General features: G+C 39.4%; 1 protein-coding gene across 1 annotated transcript in view; it reads left to right on the top strand.

The window, feature by feature from the left end:
- The first annotated feature begins 11,651 nt into the window (after window positions 1-11,651).
- Window positions 11,652-20,053, top strand: part of mast1a (microtubule associated serine/threonine kinase 1a) — a 79,229-nt gene continuing 70,827 nt past the window's right edge. The window contains exon 1 of the mRNA XM_042485278.1: window positions 11,652-12,257. Coding sequence (XP_042341212.1) covers window positions 12,219-12,257 — 39 coding nt within the window. The 5' untranslated portion in view covers window positions 11,652-12,218. The remainder of the gene's footprint in view (window positions 12,258-20,053) is intronic.

Below are 20,053 nucleotides of genomic sequence, written 5' to 3'. Positions count from 1 at the left end.
AATTAGGAAAGACTATAAACAAAGATGATGCTGCACAACAGGTGAGAGGTACACACTCAGCCATGAGGGTCATTTCATCACATCATGTTTTAGTTCCAGTGCATATGCACCATTAGTTTTGACTAATGGTGCATATGTTTCTCTTTGTATTCAACACTACCTAATATGCACTGTATACATTTTGTACTGTTGCGCCACAGAGTTACAGCAAAAAAAAAAAAAAAAGATAAAATGTCTCTCAGAGCAAGGCAATCGCTTATATGAGCAATAAATAGCTCTGTCTTAGCAGACAAAAAGGACCAAGGTGCTCAGAAGGAGAAACAGATTAGAACCGAATATTTGGCAGCAAGTTTGTTTTTCCACTAATTACAGGCCGTAATTGATAACAGGGGAGCTGCCAAAATGAGTCACTGTAGACTGATATCCATGTTTACTGACTGAAAAGAAGATCAATTAAAGATCCAGGCTGATTCACAGGAAAGAATCTGATGAAGACACAGAACAGGACAATTAAATAATAAAACTCAACCTAAAAATTCAAATTAACATTCTTATGTAATGTAATCAGCCAAGAACATAGTTTGTCAAACTTTAATTGCTATTTGTAAATTTTTTTATTTGATTTGTGTTATTTTCCTGTCATGCACACAAAATGCCTTAACCCTCTTGGCTTTAAAAGACACCAAGGTGCAATTGCAGAGGTCCAATATTTAAGTACAGTTCATTTCATTACATTATTACAGGTTATTTTACAGTTCAGTCTTAAAGGGGCTGTACGTGAAATTCAGGGCATATGAGTTTTTTGGTCATGGTTCTCAACATGGTGGTTGTTGAGCCAGCAGCGAGCAGCTAAAGGTGTTAACTCCGTAAATGGGGCTAAACAGGGGTGACTTCTAGCTCACCAGGTGGAGTATGCCCTCCATATGGGCTGAGTCCTCCACAGGGGGGCCGGGTTTGATTCCAGCCTGCGGCCCTTTGCTGCATGTTCAACATTTGTGGATGTTATTTTACTAAAAGTACATCCCTTAATTCATTGTAAACAAGACAGTAAAACAAAAAAAAAGAACCCCACTCTCAGTTTCACCTCAACTAACTCTCCTCCTCTGGAGTGGCATTAAACCTGTCGGTCACTTGGGCTGATCATAATGTTCCTGAGCGTAACAGTGAGCAATGAGATCTTTATCTCTTGTTTAAATTCTACTTCACATAAAGTTTTAAACTATCCTTTAGATTTCTGTATCTGCATCATATTGAGTCAAATCCCTTCATTAACTAAAATATCTGTAAAGCCCACGTCTTTATTCTCCTTACAAATTTTTGTGTAGTGTTGTGTTGTGCAAATACTTCAGTGTGTCCCACTACATTTTGGTAGTTAAACAGGGAGATGACATTGGATGGCCTTCCTCATATTAACACAGACTGGCGCTGAAACGATGAGCACATTGTCGGAAAATTAATCTGCGTTTTGATAACAGATTAATCGTTTCAGCTGTTTTCTATGAAAACATGCAAAATATCTTCTGACTTATCCTCATAAATGTTTGCGTGCAATTTGCTCCATATCGCCGTTATTTATCTCTGTATATAAAATGTCCTTGAGGTTTTGGAAGAAGTCTTACTATAAACCACGACGATTTGAGATGGGTGATTTTGATTATTTTGTGACATCTTACTAAAACAATGAAGCTGTTATTCAAACTGACAGATTGATTTAAAAAAAATTAGGCTTATTACAAACCATCAAATGCTTTAGCTATATTTAGTCAGCAGCTGCACTTTTTTAAATCTATATATTTTTTTTATTATCTGTGACAACCAGTGTGTTAAATTCTTTAAAACCAGCAAATTATTTTGTTTGTCCGTATCGGAAAGTGAAATCTTGAATGACTTAAGAACTTTGTACAAATAATGATTTTTTAGTTAATAGATGGAAATGTCGCTGCCAGCTGTGGCTTGTAAACAGTATTCAGCACCAAGGACTCTCCTCCTCACTGTGACCCGGGTCTCATGAGGTCAGCGGGCCTCTAATCCCCGAGGTCGTTACACCTAGTCCCAGTTTCTTTTCATGGCATCTCTTTAATTGTGCTAATTGGATTGTGCTGGTTCTTTTCCACCACTGACACAGAAAGCTTTCAATGAATGAATGAATGGGTGGTGGCGATACAGTCGTGCCAGTATGTGAAGCTTTAACTACGAGTCAGAGAAAAGTACAAGGAGGTTTATGTTCTGATATAACTGTGATTTTCCTTTGAGTCAAGTCTGTACTCATGAACTTATATATGTTCTTAACTATTGTAATGTTGTGACTTATGTGTTTTTTGTATGTTCCCACGACTTCTGGTCCAAAGGGAGCAGTCTGATCGAAAGCTTCTTCTTATCTGTGGATCAGCGGTGTTTCTCTGGTCACCACAGACTCTGTTGTGCCTGGCCGTCAGATTCAATTATCCCCATCGAGCTCCCCGAGCTGCTCTGACATTTTTTTCTCTTGGCTCGTTCAACATATGGTGGCTTATTTTAATTGGAATAGCAGGCCTTTTCCACATGGTGTCCCTATTGCCTCAAAATGAAAACTGCTGTATTTTGTTTAAGTCAAATCAAAATTTCAGTGCATGAGTGGAGGACTTTTGGGTTTGATTTATCTTTTTATTAATTTTTGCAGTGACAGTACAAAATGTACAATAATGCACCAGAGTTAGCTAGCAGCTCTGCATCTGGGTTGCACTAAACAAGCTAATATCAGCTTTTTTAAAGCTCATTTTTAATGCAATTCATGCTTTCTCTCCTTTGCATTAGTCTCCTCTTGTGCACCATTTAAAAAAGGGATGGTGAAAATCAAATAATGCAACGCCGCCAAATCAAGAACATAACAGGTGCAGGCATGCCACTGGAAAACGAGCGTGAAAACAACTGGATCTATGCCGCAGCTGTGAAGGTGTCACTGTGAGCACCGCAGTGTCACTGTATCACGTCTTTTCTGTGCCTGTCGGTGCTTGTATTTATTCATTCTAGTGAATAGTGATGTATCCTGCATGTTTCATTGGAGTAAACATTTTCTCATTTGCTAGAGCAAGGGTTTACGTATGGGTGAGGTCCAGAACAATAGCAGTAAAATGCATAAATGTTAATGTGTTGTCTCTAATGTGACAAATTTTTTTGGTCCTTAACAGCCCATAGTATGATTTCACTTTAACTATACATAGACTACATAGTGACTTGACTTAGTGGGAGAAATGACATTGCTCTGAAGATATTTTGCACACTCTGTGCTCTGCCATCACCGTTTGTGTGTTGAGCAAACCTGTGCCATGAGCTACACACTCTTCCAGTTTAAGGAATACTTTAACCCAATAATGATGATTTGCATATCAATTATTCACCCTGTGTTGTGTTAAATTAGTTAATAAAATTTTGTTGTCTCCCATACCTCCATGGTGAACAAAGAATTCAAACGAGAACATTTTTTTGATGAATTGGAGTAAAAGGAGTCTGCATTTAACAACAGCAAAACTACAGCAAAACATTTGGTAACTAATTCAAACAACTAATGCAAGATAATCACTAATCCAAGTCTCATTTATCCAGTATTGTAAACACATGCATATTCAGTAAGAACATGACTTTCCTAACACTTCCATACACGAGCAGCGCGTCTGGGCTAAAGCGCGAGTTTGAACTCTGCTTGTGCGTTCCATCCTGAGACGTGCTACCCGTCCATGCACGGGACTGTTAATGGAAAGGTTTCGCAAAGATGCATGTGTTTTGGAAGTACTGACAGTCAGCTGAAAAAAATTAGACTTGGAGTATACTGCACGAGTTATGTGAAAGTTTGTAAACGGATGATTTGATATAGTTTTGCAGTTGTTCTCGATGCCCGTGGATCCTTAAAAGGTATTGAATTCATTAATCTAAAAATCTGGTTTTAAAAAGTCTCAAATCAGTCTTTCAAATGTCTTAAAAATACAAGACAGTGGAAGTAGGATGTCATGACTTGCCTTTTTTCTGAAGTTGCATTGTAAAATCACAAAATAATTGGTAAAATTTTTTTTTACTGAATTCCTCTTCTTAGACTTAGACCTGATGATAATTACGGCAGTGGAATAATCCCAAATATAGAGTGAGGCAGACAACATCAGTACTAAAAATCACTCATAAATGCTAGGTATTTCCCAGTTCTAACCAGATCTGATTAGGTTATTCTAAAATTGGTCTTAAATTTTGTCCCAAATGACATTAAAAAGTCTTAAAACTGTAAGAATCCTATTGTTAGATGCAGCCCTCCCTCAGGCAGGTAGAACAACACAGAGATCCATAGCACAACATCCTGTACATGATGCACATGAATAAAGGTAACAAGAATAATACATGGTGTTAGCCCAGCAGTAACATAACACTGACCTACAATGTTGCATGGGCAGCACACCAGCATCACACTGCTAAAAAAAAAATGAAACCAGCAGCTGGTGGCAGAACTGAGTTCACACTGCATACTTTATGCTCTTAAGTTTTGTATAAATCAAATTCTGTAGCCTATATATAATACATGTGAGAGGAAATGGCTTTCTGTCTTTACAGAAACAAGGCCAGAAACCTCTTATCCAATCAAGAGGCATATACGTTATCTCTTCCTCTCGAACTCCTTCCCCTCTTCCCTCGATCTTTGTTAGCTTTATGTATGTATGATGAGGCACCCCCGAGACTGCTGATCGCATGGTGTTTTATTTAGAGAAGCTCCTCTTCCCAGACAAGGCTTTTAGCACAGCTGTAGTCTGTGACCCACTTCTGTACAGACAGAGCTAGAAATGAGAAGGTGGGAGCAGAAAGGAGAAGAAAAGAGGTGTTTTAAGGAAGCAGATTTGCGGGATAAGGAGAGTTATTGTGAGAGAGATAGTGGATAAGTGAGGACGACAATAGGGGGAAACGAGGAGGATGAAATGGAGATGTAAGTGGAGAGTTTGGGGATAAAAGACGAGAAGCTGTGGGCGAATTGTCAAATAGCTGAACATAAGGAAGTTGTTGTTGCCTTGTACATGATTTCCTAAATATTGTACTCTACCTTTTTCACAGCAGACATTTTCACAGTTGTGATTTCAGCATGCACTCAGTGGCCTCCAGAGTTTTCATTAATATTAATTTCACCTGTCCTTAACCTGGTCGGCAAGCGGGGCGGGGTTTATGAAGCGTGAATTATGACGACTGAGTTTGTTTTACAGAATGTAATGCTATTGTGTTAGATCACTGAAAGAAGGACACAGGAATGCACACGGCATCAAGTTGCTAATTAAAACCAGATGGTAAAAATGTCAACGCTGCTCCTCTTTACACTAACAATAACAAACAATGCTGCAAAGTCAGGTCATGTTAGGTTGAATGAATGCCAATTAGCAACAGCTAACAATCAGCACTTATGTTAATTAATTTTCATGGCAACAAAGACAAACTCAGAGCTTAAAAAGGCCAAACCACGACAGCTTGATTTAAGGGAGCTTCTTTCAAATCAGTTACGGCGTCAAAGCATGCTTTAAATGTAATCGTTTTGTGAAGATTTATTGTCTGTGATGCTGAATTAGAGTCATTATAGGGTGGGATTTTAAAATGTCGGGGCACAGTCGTAATAAATGACGTACATCTGAATTACCAGACGCAGTCTCCAGCATCAAGGTCGCTTTGAGTGAATAATGTATTGCACTCATGTAGTTTTAACCCTGCCCCTGTATTTACCTGGGTAGACTGCTAACATAAACACATTATATTGTTAAGAGCTGAAACACTTTGTAACATAATCGTAGGGCTGAGAGATGCAGAGATAATCAGACATCACAATATTTTTGACCAAATTACCTTGATATTAATATTGCAATGATATTATAGGATTGATTATTGGTGCTTTTACAAAATATTTACACAATGAGACTTTTGGTGATAGTGTTTAGCAAGGAAGACAACAACTCCCATGATTCCATGCTTTTTCATGACACCATCAAAGTCTGCTTGTGTTATGATTTGATTGAGAGAGCTCTAGCAGCAGAAATAACATACTGTGCATTTATTAAAAATAGTTCCACAGGGCGCCTGGTGGCTCAGTGGATAGAGCGGCGCCCCATATACAGAGGCTGTATCCTTGCCACAGCGGCCGCTGGTTCAATTCTGACGTCGACCCTTTGCTGCATGTCGCCCCCGCCTCTCCCCGTTTCACGCTTAAACTGTCCTGTCCATTAAAGGCAATAAAAGCCCCAAAACATAATCTTTACAAAAAAAAAAAAAGTTTCACAGTGGTAGTATTTATCCTGGGTCTTGTAGACTAGATTGCATTCAATTTTCCAGGTGTTTTATTTTTTATTTTTTAGACTGCTTATATGTCATAAAAGCATCTGCACACACATTGGTTTATGTGATTGATCACAGGGGGAAAACTTCAATTTTACTGTTACTTTTTTAACTTAAAATTATGCCTACACAAATGCTGACTCCTTTTATTAACCCACACACACACACCGAGCAGATGTGAATGCAGGGGGAGGCACTTCCAGTCTATGAAGAGATGTGAGCTGACGTGGCTCTTGTGAGAGAGGCTTACCAGGATGGGAAATGGGATTGCACAAGCGGCAGGCATATCCCAAATCACAGCCCTGCCAAGCTTTTTGGCTGCAGAGAGCTGACCTCATGTGACCTCCCTAGGGGCATCCTGTAAAAAAGGGTGGCATTTTTTTTGAGAGTTTTTGAAACAGAGTCTGTCTGTTCAAACTGTGCCTGGTAAGGTTTGTACGCTGCTGCCTCCTCCCCCTTCACCAAATCTCACTGCACCTAATGAACAAAAAAGATGTAAAATTCATGTGCCTTCATTAATTATTTAATATTAATAAGAAAAGCAGCATAGGCTAAATGTGCTACAGAAGTCAGACAAGCTGGTAACTGGGTCACTTGCCAGAAATGTCATTTTTCACCTGCTGACACCAGTGCACGTTTAGACTGGCTCCCAGTTTAGTCTAATGCTTTAGTATCAGATCAGTATAAGCTTTAACAGTTGGGGTAGGCAATTTTGTTGACGCATCATTGTGCAAAAATGTCATAAAAAGCATAATGTAATACACGTGGTTTAAGAGAAAACTAGATTTCTGCAACCCATCTTGGCTCTGTTTCCAGGCTTTAAAAACTCTAGCCTGTGACGAGACACTTTGGACAATCACAGGTCATTTCAGTGAGCAGCTCTGGAGACAGTCTCCCAGTCAGCGACTGCTTTGTCCAGATTTTTATCTACCTCTGCTTAAAAAAGGCCAATGACAACATTCCCCATAACATACCGCTGTAGTTAGAGTGCGCAGGCTTTGTTAGCAGCCATTACACATAGAAACATTTAGACTTCCAAATGATAGTGCTAACAGGAGGCTTTAGTGTGGTGCTATAAAAATAATGTCTGCATACCTTTTTGAATCCTCACTCAATAACATCTGATATTGTAAGTATTTGTGAACTGTTGTGGTAGATGATTCATAGATTTAAATGTGTCCAACACTAAATAAATGATAATTTCACCAAAAGTATAGAGTTTAGAGTCACATAACAATCATTCATGGCCTAAGTGTGGGACACTCCACCGTCTTTACCCATAAATCCCAGTTTAAAAGTAAAAAGACTTAAATAATATCCTCTGTGGCTCTAGAGGGAGCTTTGAAAGAAGGTCAACTTTCAACACTATTGAGTTGCATCATGGGAATTTTTTTGGTGATTGTTGGTACATGATACTAACATTTTGCTAATTGTTTTTAATCTGCCTTTAGTCAATTCTCCATCTTTGTACTAAATTTCCCAGAATATACCTTTGTGTGAGGAAACAGTCCAGACCTGCAAACTCTTTACTGTACATGTGAAAAAAATCCTACATGTGAAAAAAAATCCTACATGCCTTTATCAAAAGGACAAGAACTGACTGCAGTATTGTTTACCACTGTTATAAAATTATTGGCACAGAGATCTCTCACACAGCTTACATGCAATGCTAAACAAATTCCCCAAAATGCATATGCGATTGTTAATGCCCCCACACATGTTCATCATCACTTTTTTAAGCTACGCCATCTGGAGTGCTTTTATAACTTTGGTTGTATTCCAGAAGCCATAGGACTCATGAACAGCTGACGTCAGGTTTTATAAAGGTTTTCAGGAATAAAAGCCTAATATTGGTATCAACGTATTACTGCGTCCTTTGCTTTATTGAGTCATAGATCTGAAAATAGACATGAAATGAATCTGTAACAATTTTATTATCTATTATTGATAATTATTATCATCACATATAATCAAATAAATAATACAAATAATTTTACTCTAGTCATTTCAAGCATCAGTGTGAAATAGTTGCTGGTTCCAGCTCCTCAAATGTGACCATTTCTTGTTTTTTCTTTGTCATATGTGGCAAGGCAGCTTTATTTGTATAGCACATTTTAAACCACAGAGCAATTCAAAGTGCTTTACAGATCAGTAAAGTATAACAAATAATAAAAGATACAGATTTACGATAAAAAAAAGTAAGGATATAAAATATAAAAGCTACAATTCATTACTAAATGATTTAAAAAAATAAAAATCACCATTAAAAATGCCAAAGGTGCAGCAAAAGAAAAGATTAAAGATAAAAAAGGTTATTTAAAGTTATACAAAAAAATCCAGTTTAAAAATAAGTTTACTGTTATTAGTGGTTCTAAGTCTAATATTTTGGGGTGTTGGACTGCTGGTTTCAGCTTTGTAAAGTCATGGTTGACATTTACTCACTTTATTAGATGTTTCATAGTTTAAAAGATTATTTAATTATTCTAGTAGAAAATAATCTGCAGCAATAAATTGACAAAAAAAAGTCACTGCAGTCTTTTTTATGTATAAAACCATAAGGTGCTGTTAAACTAATAGATGAGGGTTTTTTTGCTCATATGTGCAGCTGAGAGTCAGAGACCTGAAGTGGTGGTGGGGTGCTGAGGTTGGAGCTGGAGTGATCTGTCAGCAGTAAATCTCGGGGTGAGAAGGGCTAAAGCCTGCCAGCTCCGTCTGCTCAGAGACACGGGGAACATTAAGGCCACGATGCTAAAAGCCACTAAGTCTCCCTCTTGTCTCCCTCCGACCTGGAGCCGGAGCCGGACCAGCTGCTCGGCCTCTTGTATGTTTTTCTCTTCACATTGATCCGTCCCATCAGCCACCTTTGGCCGGCTCATTTTTCTTGCTTTCTTTCTTGTGAGAATGTTTAACATTGAAACCTCATCCTGACAAACGTACCACATTGTGAGAACACAGTGACAGACTTTGACCTGTTTCAGCAGAGTCAGTGATTACTGCTGCTTATTGCTGGCTTTTCCTTTAGTATTGATCAGAAAATGTAGTTACCTTATTGGCTATATATCTACAAACTTAGTGAGGATGAGACGGTTCAGTTTAAATGAATATTAGACTTGCAGAAGACACGCAGTTTCAGTTAATATGTTAACAGCTCTCTAGATCTTTCTGTTTAAAATCACCATGGTGGGAATTTGTTTCTATGCCAGCGTTCATTCATTAACATTTGGATCAGGGATGCAACTAAGTGAAGGGTGAGGAGCTGTGAAATGTTATGTGGCAGTGAATCCCATGTGTGACAGGTGTGTGAATGTTGAATAATGCATAATGCTAGATGCCATTTTTCATCGGAATAGCAATGGAGGCATGACGGCAGGCTGTGTTGACTGTTAATTCAGACACACATACAGTGTATGGACAGACAAAACAACATAAACGCATCTTGACAAACCACTTAAACTATGAAGTAACTAAACAGTGATTAGTTGTTACTGTTTAAGTCAGTACTCAAACAAAAAATTCTGCGCTAATTTTGATTAAAAAAAAAAAATTCTACAACACTTTTTCCAAAAAAAGCAGGGACTCTGTAAATCTCCAATAAAAACAGAGTGCAAAGATTTGCAAGACCTTTTTGACCTATATTCATCTGAATATACTACAAGGACACAATATCTAATGTTCAAACTGAAACTGAAAAACTTGATTGTTTTTTGTAAATATACACTAATTCTGAGTTTGATGCCACACTTGTTCAGTAGAAGACAGGCCAGTGTAGTAACTGCACTCTTTTCTGTAAACTTGGATATTTATCAGCTCAGGCTCCGATCTGTATTGATGGAAACACAACACCCAAGTGGAAGCACTAATTTTAGCCCACTTGTTGGTGAGATGCAATGACCCGCAGACACACAAAAAAGGTATCCATCTCAGTCCAAACACTGATCCAAATTAGCCTGCACTATGTTTGAAAGAGAGACAAAATAAGCAAGAAATATATGAAAAGAAGTAACCACCGTAAAGTTTTCACTGGTCTCCATGCTGCTGTCTGTTTATTAACCTGTCTTCTGGCTTGTTAGTGACATCAAATGTGACACACCAAACAAACAAACCAACAAAACACACACATAGATAGATACTCTTCTGCTGCAGAGTTGTGTACACAGTTTTGGTCTACTAGCAAGGGGGGAGGACATATTTCATGGGTTCACCTGCGTTTAAAAAACGCTTTTTTACATGTGCTAATTTTGGTGGGTAAGGGGTATAAAGGATGGACATCACAATGTAAATAGGACAGTTGACAACATAGTCATGATAATAGGATTGCAGCTAAAAAATCTTTTCATTATCAATGCCAATTATTTTTCCATAGAATCCATGAATAGTTTGGACCATGAAATGCAAAAGAAAAAAAGAAAAAAAAGAATAGAAGTGGACAAAATGCAAATAAAATATATTTAATTGACCATTTGATATATCAAATATTGCAGCAAAATCTTGCCCTTTTATATGCTGGAAGTTAAGAAAATACAGCTTTCCCCCTCTTTTCAGTGAGGTTATTCATAAATTATGAAATTTACCCAACCCTAAAATATGTTGTTGCCTTTGAAATGTAAAATAGTTTTGCAGTTTTTGATGCACCTGAAATTCGAAGCTGACTGACTTCTGGTTGGTCTGAAACCATATAAACATAACACTTCCATGGCTGATGCAAGCCTCTGGTCGCTGAAGGGTTAAACGTCATTGGTAGTAGGAAGTGGGTGGTAAGAGCTGTGGATGGAGCGAAGCCTGGGTAGCGACCACAGATCGTTTTTCGCGAGAAAATCAATGTTACACCAGAGAAGAACAGAGTGAACACATCGTGTACCTGTGAGAACAGAAGAAAACGGACAAATCTGTGTAGCGGAGGACTAAAACGTGGAGTGATCAGCCTGTTTTTAGCGTAGATGAGTGTGTGTGTATCGTTCACCAAAGGGACGTATAGAGTCGCTACAGATTCTCATTGATCTCGCCTGTTTTCTTTAACGCACAGAAGCTCTGACAGCGCGTGGATGTGTCTTGTAATCGAGATTTGTAGTTGTGCAATAATGTGCAATATGCATGACTCTGTGTACGTGCATGCACCGGTGCCTTCTCAGCACATAGCCTGTGTTTGAATGTGATCTGGCCGCCTGTGGACTCTAACATGTAGCGGATTTCTTGCAGCTTGGAGGATCGTTGAGATAAAGGCGTTTCAAAAAGGATGACTGTGGTTGAACTGATTGATTTTGCTGGTGCAATAAGCTACGTGTAGTTTCAAGAGGTTGTTTTTGTGTTTGAACTGATTCGCTCAGGATGTCTTGGGGTAAAAGATGAGCGCAAACTTGTTTGGTTTGTTTAATCTGTGATGTGATAAGCTTGGGTCTGACAGTCTTGGCTGTTCGGGGGGGGGTTTCTTCTCAGTCTCTCAGCTGGACTTCAGTTCATGCAGTGCACGCTGATCCCACCGTGCAGCCTCTCGCTTATTCAGCACTTCCCACCACAGAGCAGCCTAGTCAGTAGTCTCTGTCAGTCTTTGCCAGCCAGGGATGTGGGCTGGGGTCGAGCACAGGAGCGCCACTTTTTTTTTTATAGACTTTGGTCTTATTTTATACTGTAGTTTTTTATTGTAACGCGAGAAGACACTTTCCGTTTGTTATTTGCTACACTGACCATAACAGCACTAATTAACCCTCTGAGAATAACCTGCTTCTGGCTGGTAAATGATGTTAAAAGCAGCCTAAACTCCGCCAAGCGTTTCAGTTTAGTAGTAAATTGACTCTCGCTGAAAGCCACGCGAGAGTGGCGCTTCTCCTCGCCTTCGTCACCTGGAAACCACAGGACCTCACGAGACCCTGCGACAGGTGTGAACCCGAGCACGCGCTATGGATGATTCTGGGATCATCCGAAGACGGAGGCTGCAGGTGAGAGCATTTTCACCCACTTCATCGTTGGATGAGGATTATATCGTTAAAAAAACATAGAATGAATGTTGTTGGATATAGGTCATATGTATTTTTAATGCAAGAATGGATAAGTGTTTCATAATTAATAATACTGACTTACTTGGTATTTTAAGGAGATTAACACTCTTAGAGAGTTATATATGATGGTTATTTGACCACTCATAGGTGTGAGGGTATAAATAAATAAAGCCAATGTTATCAGTTGTACTTTAAATTAATTTATATGTTCACTTAACACTTTTAAACCTGACCAAATTGGCTTAATGTCTTTCAAAAACATGGGAGGAGGGCAATGAGAATGAAAAAAGAAACAACTACCTAAATTAACAGCAAATTAGTGAAAATTAAAAGAAAATTAGGTAATAAAAAAAAGGAAATTACCTCGAAAAGTGCTGAATTTTTTAAATAATTCTGCATAATTTCATCTATATATATTTTTTTTTCCTTAACCCCCCCTCCCCTTCAGTTTTCCCCAGTTCTTTGAAAATCATGTTCTATATCTACTAATTTCTTGCAGTTTGCATGTTTTACCAAGTTGATCATTGCCTTTATCCCATTGTTTTTGAAAGAAATCGCACCAATCAGGGTGAAATGGTTAAAATACTTGCGAAAAGCATCTGAAAGTAGCACAAGAAACGTGATGCTGATTCAGGTATCAAATGGTTAAACACATTTTAATCCATGTATACCAAATATAAAAGGAGGTACAGGCCTATGAGTAAGCTACCCAGTATAAGTAGTATGAATTTTTGACATTACTAAACAAACTTCCATAACATATTGTTCAAATAACTTGTATGAAAGGCAGCGTCAGTAAGAGCAGTGGGTGACAGAACTGCTTTGTGACAGTTTCAGATTCACAATAATATGTGTACAAGTCTGTAATAAGCACTCATATGTTGACTCTGTGCTGCTTAAAGACACCGAGTTGGCAAAGTAGATTATTCTGTTACATTGGCATGATGTAGTCACTTAGCCTATATCTTGTGCATTATGATAGACACAGGAAGGCACTGGTAAAAGCATCCTCCGAGGCTTTCCTCTGTGGGCGCTTGCGTGAAATTAATCGAGTGAGGCAGGCAAAGCTTACTATGCAGGGCCATTGTCTGCCAGTCCTCTGCTTCCTGGTGAATTAATTTACAGTAAAAGTACTCTGCTGCACATTGTGCCAAGATATTCTGCTCCAGATGATTGCTCATCGTTCATAAGATATAGACAAGCGACGCTGGAAGACTTCCTGCAAAAATGTTGTTGTTCAGTTGGTGGAACATAGCAGCACTGCCAGGCTCACAGTTTCTGCTCCTACAGGTGCAGGGGGCTCCTGCTGTACGACCTGGTGAATCAAAGCGGACACTAAATTACAGATGTCATGATAACTACCTGTCTCTGATGGGGTTAGTTTAGAGACCAATAATTTCAAAGGAATACAACACAGTCTGCTACCTCTACTGCCAGCTCTACCTTTGTTGAACTGTACTTAACTGTACTGTTAAACTGTTTGTTGAAGACTTTCACTCAGTCAGTGTTTGAATTACACTGTGGCTGTTGAGGGAAGCCCCTATTTTTGAGGGGTTGTGAGGGTACTTTACAAATTTATTTAATTTAATTTAATTTCATACAGAGAACATTTAGCCAGGGATGACAAACAACCAGATTATTATTATTCACTGTTGCAGAGTTTTTTGTTGTTTTTTTAAAAAAAATCACTCAATGTTTGGGAAGCACAGGGGAAACTTTGTGTTGCCTCCGGGCCCATAAGATGATTGTCACTTTGGCGCTAACCTTAAGTTAGCATGCTCGGGGCAGCTGTGGCTCAGGTCATAGAGCAGGTCGTCCTCTAATTGGAAGGCTGGCGGTTGGATTTCTGCTCCTCTATTCAACATAGCGAAGTATCCTTGGACAAGATACTGAACCCCAAATTGCTCCTGTTGTCTGTTCTATAGGTGTTTGAATGTGTATGAATAGTTAAAAACTGAGTAGCAGGTGGCACCTTGTATGCTTGCCTCGGCCACCGGTGTGTGAATGTGTGTATGAATGGGTGAATGTGACTCATTGTGTGAAACCACTTTGAGTGGTCGAACGACTAGAAAGCGCTTTACAACTGCAGGTCCATTCACCATTTACTCTGTGGTCCTTTTAATTGAAACATTTTCTCAGAAGTTAATTGTAGTCTAAATTTAAACATGGATGAATGGGAAAACTGTGTTTTGTACCAGTAAACATATTTTTTTCCACTGTAAATTTTTGACATTTTAACTCAGTGGTCTATGGGGATTGACTCTCTCTCAGAGCCAGCCTCAAGTGGCCGTATGAGGAACTGCAGTTTTTTGGCACTCACACACACACGCTTCAATTTTCAGCTTCTGGGGTTGCTGCTTGGAAAAATGATGCAAGATACAAGAGTTCTTCCCTATTTAGTTTGATGCCCCATTGAATCACTGAGCTTTACACTGCATTTTAAAGTGCTTTCCATTTAGTGGGGGTAAAGTTTTTAATGGTTTGCATTGTAATTGTCTTACTTTTATTTTATTTTATTTCATTTATTTATTTTTTAGATTTTATTTTATTTTATTTCTGGTTGGATGGGAGCTACCTAGCATCGGCACTCGTTCAGTGATTTCTGAAACTGAGAGCAGGGGCCAGGGGAACAGGAGACAATTTGATGTATATGAAGGTTTAAATGTAATGCACACACACTGACACAGCTAGACAAAAAAACGCACACACACATCCAGCCAAGATGGACTTTGACTCCAACAAATGCCAGGAACACACCAACACATTAAAGAGACATACTCTTAAGAGGAGATTATCAGTGAGTCAAACTTTTGATTGTAGTCAGAGTGCATGTTAATGTGTGTCCATCCATTCTGTTGACTACTGTGGCTACACCAAGCATCTCGCGCGTGTGCTTTTGTGTGTGTTTGTGCATAGCATTCATGCCTTTATGTACATATCAAATTGACTCCCACCCTCTGCCCCTACTCTCCATTTCCATTGAAGTGGTCGATATCCATATCTCAGACAGAGGAGGTCTAAATGCTGAGGATGTGGCACAGTTGTCAGGACCATTAGCAGGACTAATGGTGGCCTAATAGCCCTGTGTGCCCTCAGGGAGGAAGACCAACCACCAGCAGCAGCAGGACAGGCTGAAAGGGCTGCAGGCCGCCAGGAGGAGGAAGGGTTGGGGGCGGGGGCATAGACCTGAGGCAGGCAGCAGCTGTGGGCTACAGTAGACCCCATTTAAGTGGTTATTACAATATCTGGATCCCTTTACTGCCTGGATCTACTTTCACATGGGTGAGAGAGAGCAGTGTGTGTGTGTGTGTGTGTGTGTGTGTGTGAGAGAGAGAGGGAGAGGTTGTATGGCATGTTTTTGTCTCACACAGATTACTGGGGTTAAAGCTGGGCTTAAGCTTTGTGTCATTCGATTGGCTCAATATTGAAACCAAGTGGTATTAATTATATATTCATCATCGTCATTCTTAAATTTAACAGATAATCTAAAAAAAATAAATGAAAGTTTGCCTGGTCTAAAAAAAATGTCCAATTATGATTTTACATCATGCAATATTTGACTAAAAATAATACAAAAATACATGAAACTTAAATAATTATTCAGAGAGTCTGTTGTCAACAGGACTACACATCAACACAAGAATTAAACTTTGTTGATATTTGAGTGTTAAAAAATGTAATTATGATAAATGCAATATCCATTTTTTACATGCATGCATAACAAAGACCACCTGTCACGAGCATCCTGATTGATTTATCCTGCTGTCATCCTTAAGCCACTAAGTCTTCTTCTCTCTGTCACTCTCCATTTGTCCCCCTCACTTCCACAATAGCCTTCTGTTTAATTTACTTATCACTCAGTTCTGCTTCACCTTCACCACCTCCCTCATCCACCCATCTTTCAGCCTCTGTCTCATCATTTCTCAACTTTCTCCATACTTTCCGTCTCTCATCCTGGCAGCTCCACATGGCACAACAGGCAAATCATTTTAAGGGCATGACATCTGACATGGGACATTTGGCCCTTTTGCATTAAACAGCAAATAATCGACTTACAATGCATTACCTGAATTTAGCACTTGCTAAAACGACTGTCGTTCTTCTTGGGAAGACGCCATCTCTTTCATGACCTCCTGCAGTAACAAGTATCCTGATTAATTCATCCTGCCGTCATCCTTTAGCCACAAAGTCCTCTTCTCTCTGTCTCTCTCCATTTGTCTCCCTCTCTTCCACAATAACCTTCTGTTTAATTTATTTATCACTCAGTTCTCCTTCACCCTCATCACCTCCTGTATCTACCTGTCTTTCAGCCCACATCCCCCCATTTTTCACCTCCCTCCTTACTTTCATTCTCTCATCCTGGCAGCTCCACATGACGCAAACCATTTTGAGGGCGTGACATTTGGCATGGGGGTTTTCAGTGTCATTATACAGGAAACAGATGACATTACAGTACAGTATGTGAAATTAGCAGATGTTACATGTTTCCCCCCACATGCAGACCTTATTCTCCTGCCAGTCCTTTCTGCCTTTTTAACTTTGTTTCTTTATTTTTCCTCCCTAAAGAGATTATATGTGGGCATTTTTGCTTTTATTTGGCCATGAATGGAGAAGAATGACATTTTTCCATCTCATTTATTTTATTTCTAAGGACAGCACACATTAATCAACATTTTTTGTGAATATGCCAGTGTTAAGCAGCTGGCTAATTTTCAACAGTAGTCCTTGTGGGGAGAGAGAGGACACATGGCATACATATTTACCTGCCCATTACTGGCGCTTACTAATTAACTGTACACATCCAAAACATGTAAATCAATCACACAGTAGTGGACATTGCAGTAACACGCCCTAATTTTGCTTTATAATACGCATAATAAACAGAAACTACTACTACAATGATTATGATCTATGACAACACTTCACAGAGAGTGTGTGTCATTGAGAGTTGTTTTCATATTAAGTGAAAATGACCCTGACTTGTGTTTGGAGTGTACTTACACTTAACCCATGTGCTTGAACACTCACACACAAACAAACACAAGTCAAATGATGTGTTTCACCCCTCTCTGTTGTAGGCGTAGGGAGTGCACTGTTCTCTCTCTCTCTCTCTCTCACACACACACACACACACACACACACACACACACACACACACACACACACACACACACACACACTAGCATAATTTGTCCAATATTTTGTTCTGGGCAGCGTGCCCATTTCCAATATGCTAAGCACAAGGGATAAGAGTGTGATCACTGCAGAAGATCCAGCTCTCTGTGCCAAGTCCTGTCACTCACTGCCATGCCCACTGCTTTGTTCTGCCTCGCCTCGTCCTTCTGATGTCAGTATTATTCAGAGAGGCAAGGTTTTGTACTGAGAGAGCAAAGTGTACATCAAAGCAACAGATCTGGGCCAGAATATATTTGGGAATGGCTTCAAATATTTGAACTACTTTAACTGGGCTTGAATTATCATGCCAGACGCCTATAAAGCATAAAAACTCAACTTAATCCCCAAAACAGACAAAAATGGACCGAGTAAGGAAAAAAATAGCTCTTATGAAAGATTTAAACTAGATCCATGATAACAAGAAATTACTTTAGACGTCAGTGTAATGACCAGTGATCTCAAAGCTTTTAAGTTAAACTATTAAACTGAAGAATACACAGTGTGACATTTGCCTCGCAATCTGCTGTCAGTTTTGGCAGCAGAAACAGAACAGAAGCCTCATGACTCTGCCCAGAGCAGCAGCATATTAACATTTTTCTTTTCTTTGGTTTCCAGTTGGCCTTCAGTTTGTCCTTGGTAAATATAAACCTGAAAAAAAAGACAATGGACAAACCGTATGACACCCTCTACTCACGTTTGAACGTCTTTTTCACAATAAAACATAGCAGCTGAATGAGAATGTGAATAATAAGCAGTGACTTGAAGCATGGAGGTGGTATATGCGTAATTGCATGTGCAGACATCTGTGAATCTGACAACGCTGCAATATGTCTGGAAAACCACCCAATTTATGCCGCTAAGAGATAAAATAATTGCTTTTTCTAACGTCATAGTGCAATTTTGTCATTTTTTGTGATTTTTTTTTTTATCCTTAGTAATACAGCAGAAATGTAGGACTTCAAGGGCCATATCAGTGAACTCATTGTGTGTTTATGTGTGTGTGCTGGTGTGGGCGGCTGGTCGTAATCACACCTTTCTACTGTTTCCACCTATTTGCCCACAGATGGATATTGATGCAGTGTGTTAGCGCTGTAGGGTTTTATGTGTGTATGTGGTTGAAGAACACGTCGTGACAGTCATGTGTAATCGTGAAGATAGGAAATGGTTTTTAATGGCGAACAATCCCATATACTGATCATCCAGGCCTGTGATGAGTGTGAAATTTCTGTCAGCTGATTTTCTTACAGTATATAATTCGGCATTATTAATATGGCCAGCTTTTTTTATCTGTGTGCTCACAGATTTATTGCGAGATCTGTTCTCTTCATCGATGAATTCAAGTCCAAAATTCGCCTTTTGTGTGAGATGGGAATCAAGCTGGTTTGAAGCAACACAGTTTCTCATTGCAGAATCTATAAAAACCGATTGGAAAAATTATTTCTGATCTACAAAGTAACTTTATACTCTCTGCAAATATCATTTTTGTTGTAATATGCGTATCTAGATGTTTTCTTTGTCCACGCCTGTAGCAAAGTGGATATGACTGAGAGGTTTCACAGGTGGTTATGGTCACTTGAAATTGAGAGAATATTGTTCAAAGAAATGCTGGACTAACAGTAACATGGCAACAACACGCACAGTAGCCGGCTGATGGACAGAGACAGTGAGAGGGAGCAGGTGTTGGGGTTTTATCCATTAGCCACCCCGTCACCTCATACCCACACACACACACACACACACACACACACACACACACACACACACACACGTATATAAGACTCCTGCGGGGCTCTCTATGAATCACCCTGGCCAAGCTCACTTCCTCTTGATGATGTAACTCATTAAATGTCCCAGAAAGAGCTCACTATTATGGGTGATGTCACTCCCATTGAGAAAAAAAAAATCACTTTCCTCTGAACTGGGAAATGCTGCCAGCCCCCATCCTGTAAGTGTTATTTTATTTTAAGCAATAGCTTGACATTTTGGGAAATACAGTTCTTGAGTTAGCATGAAGAAAACAGGGGAAGAGCTACCCTTTCTCTCCTCAAGGATAAGTTTGATATTAAGCCAAACACCGGACTGGACTAATATACTGAATTTTACCAGGTGTCACACTTGACTCAGCGGTTGCCCCCAAATGGAATATAATAACACCACATCCTAACAGCAAACGAGCATCTGACTATCGCATTGCATCCGTTAGCCTGTCCACACTGAATGCATGAAATATGCATTTCCGTTCCTCACCCATTGCTGTGCTTTCAGAGCGAACAACAGGACAAACTAGAGACGGAGTGTCCGACGTCCAACAAAATTTCAGCCTCAAATGGAAGTGCTGCATTGCCTGTGGGCAGTTAGGATACCTTTCTCGTCAGCTTGAAATCCAAAATGTTGCCATCAGTTTTAGTTTTCTTGACTAAATCGCAATGTTGCATTGTCCCCCAAAAAAGACATGAACTCTCTAGTAAACAAACAAAATGCATGCAACTGCTCGTCTCCTTCCCACCTTAACTGAAGTGTAATCTCCTTCATGTTATGGGTGCTTGGCTCAACAGTAAATT

The sequence above is a fragment of the Plectropomus leopardus genome, chromosome 4, assembly GCF_008729295.1.
Source record: "Plectropomus leopardus isolate mb chromosome 4, YSFRI_Pleo_2.0, whole genome shotgun sequence".
Classification (NCBI taxonomy): domain Eukaryota; kingdom Metazoa; phylum Chordata; class Actinopteri; order Perciformes; family Serranidae; genus Plectropomus; species Plectropomus leopardus.
This window is presented reverse-complemented; position numbering and strand designations above follow the sequence as displayed.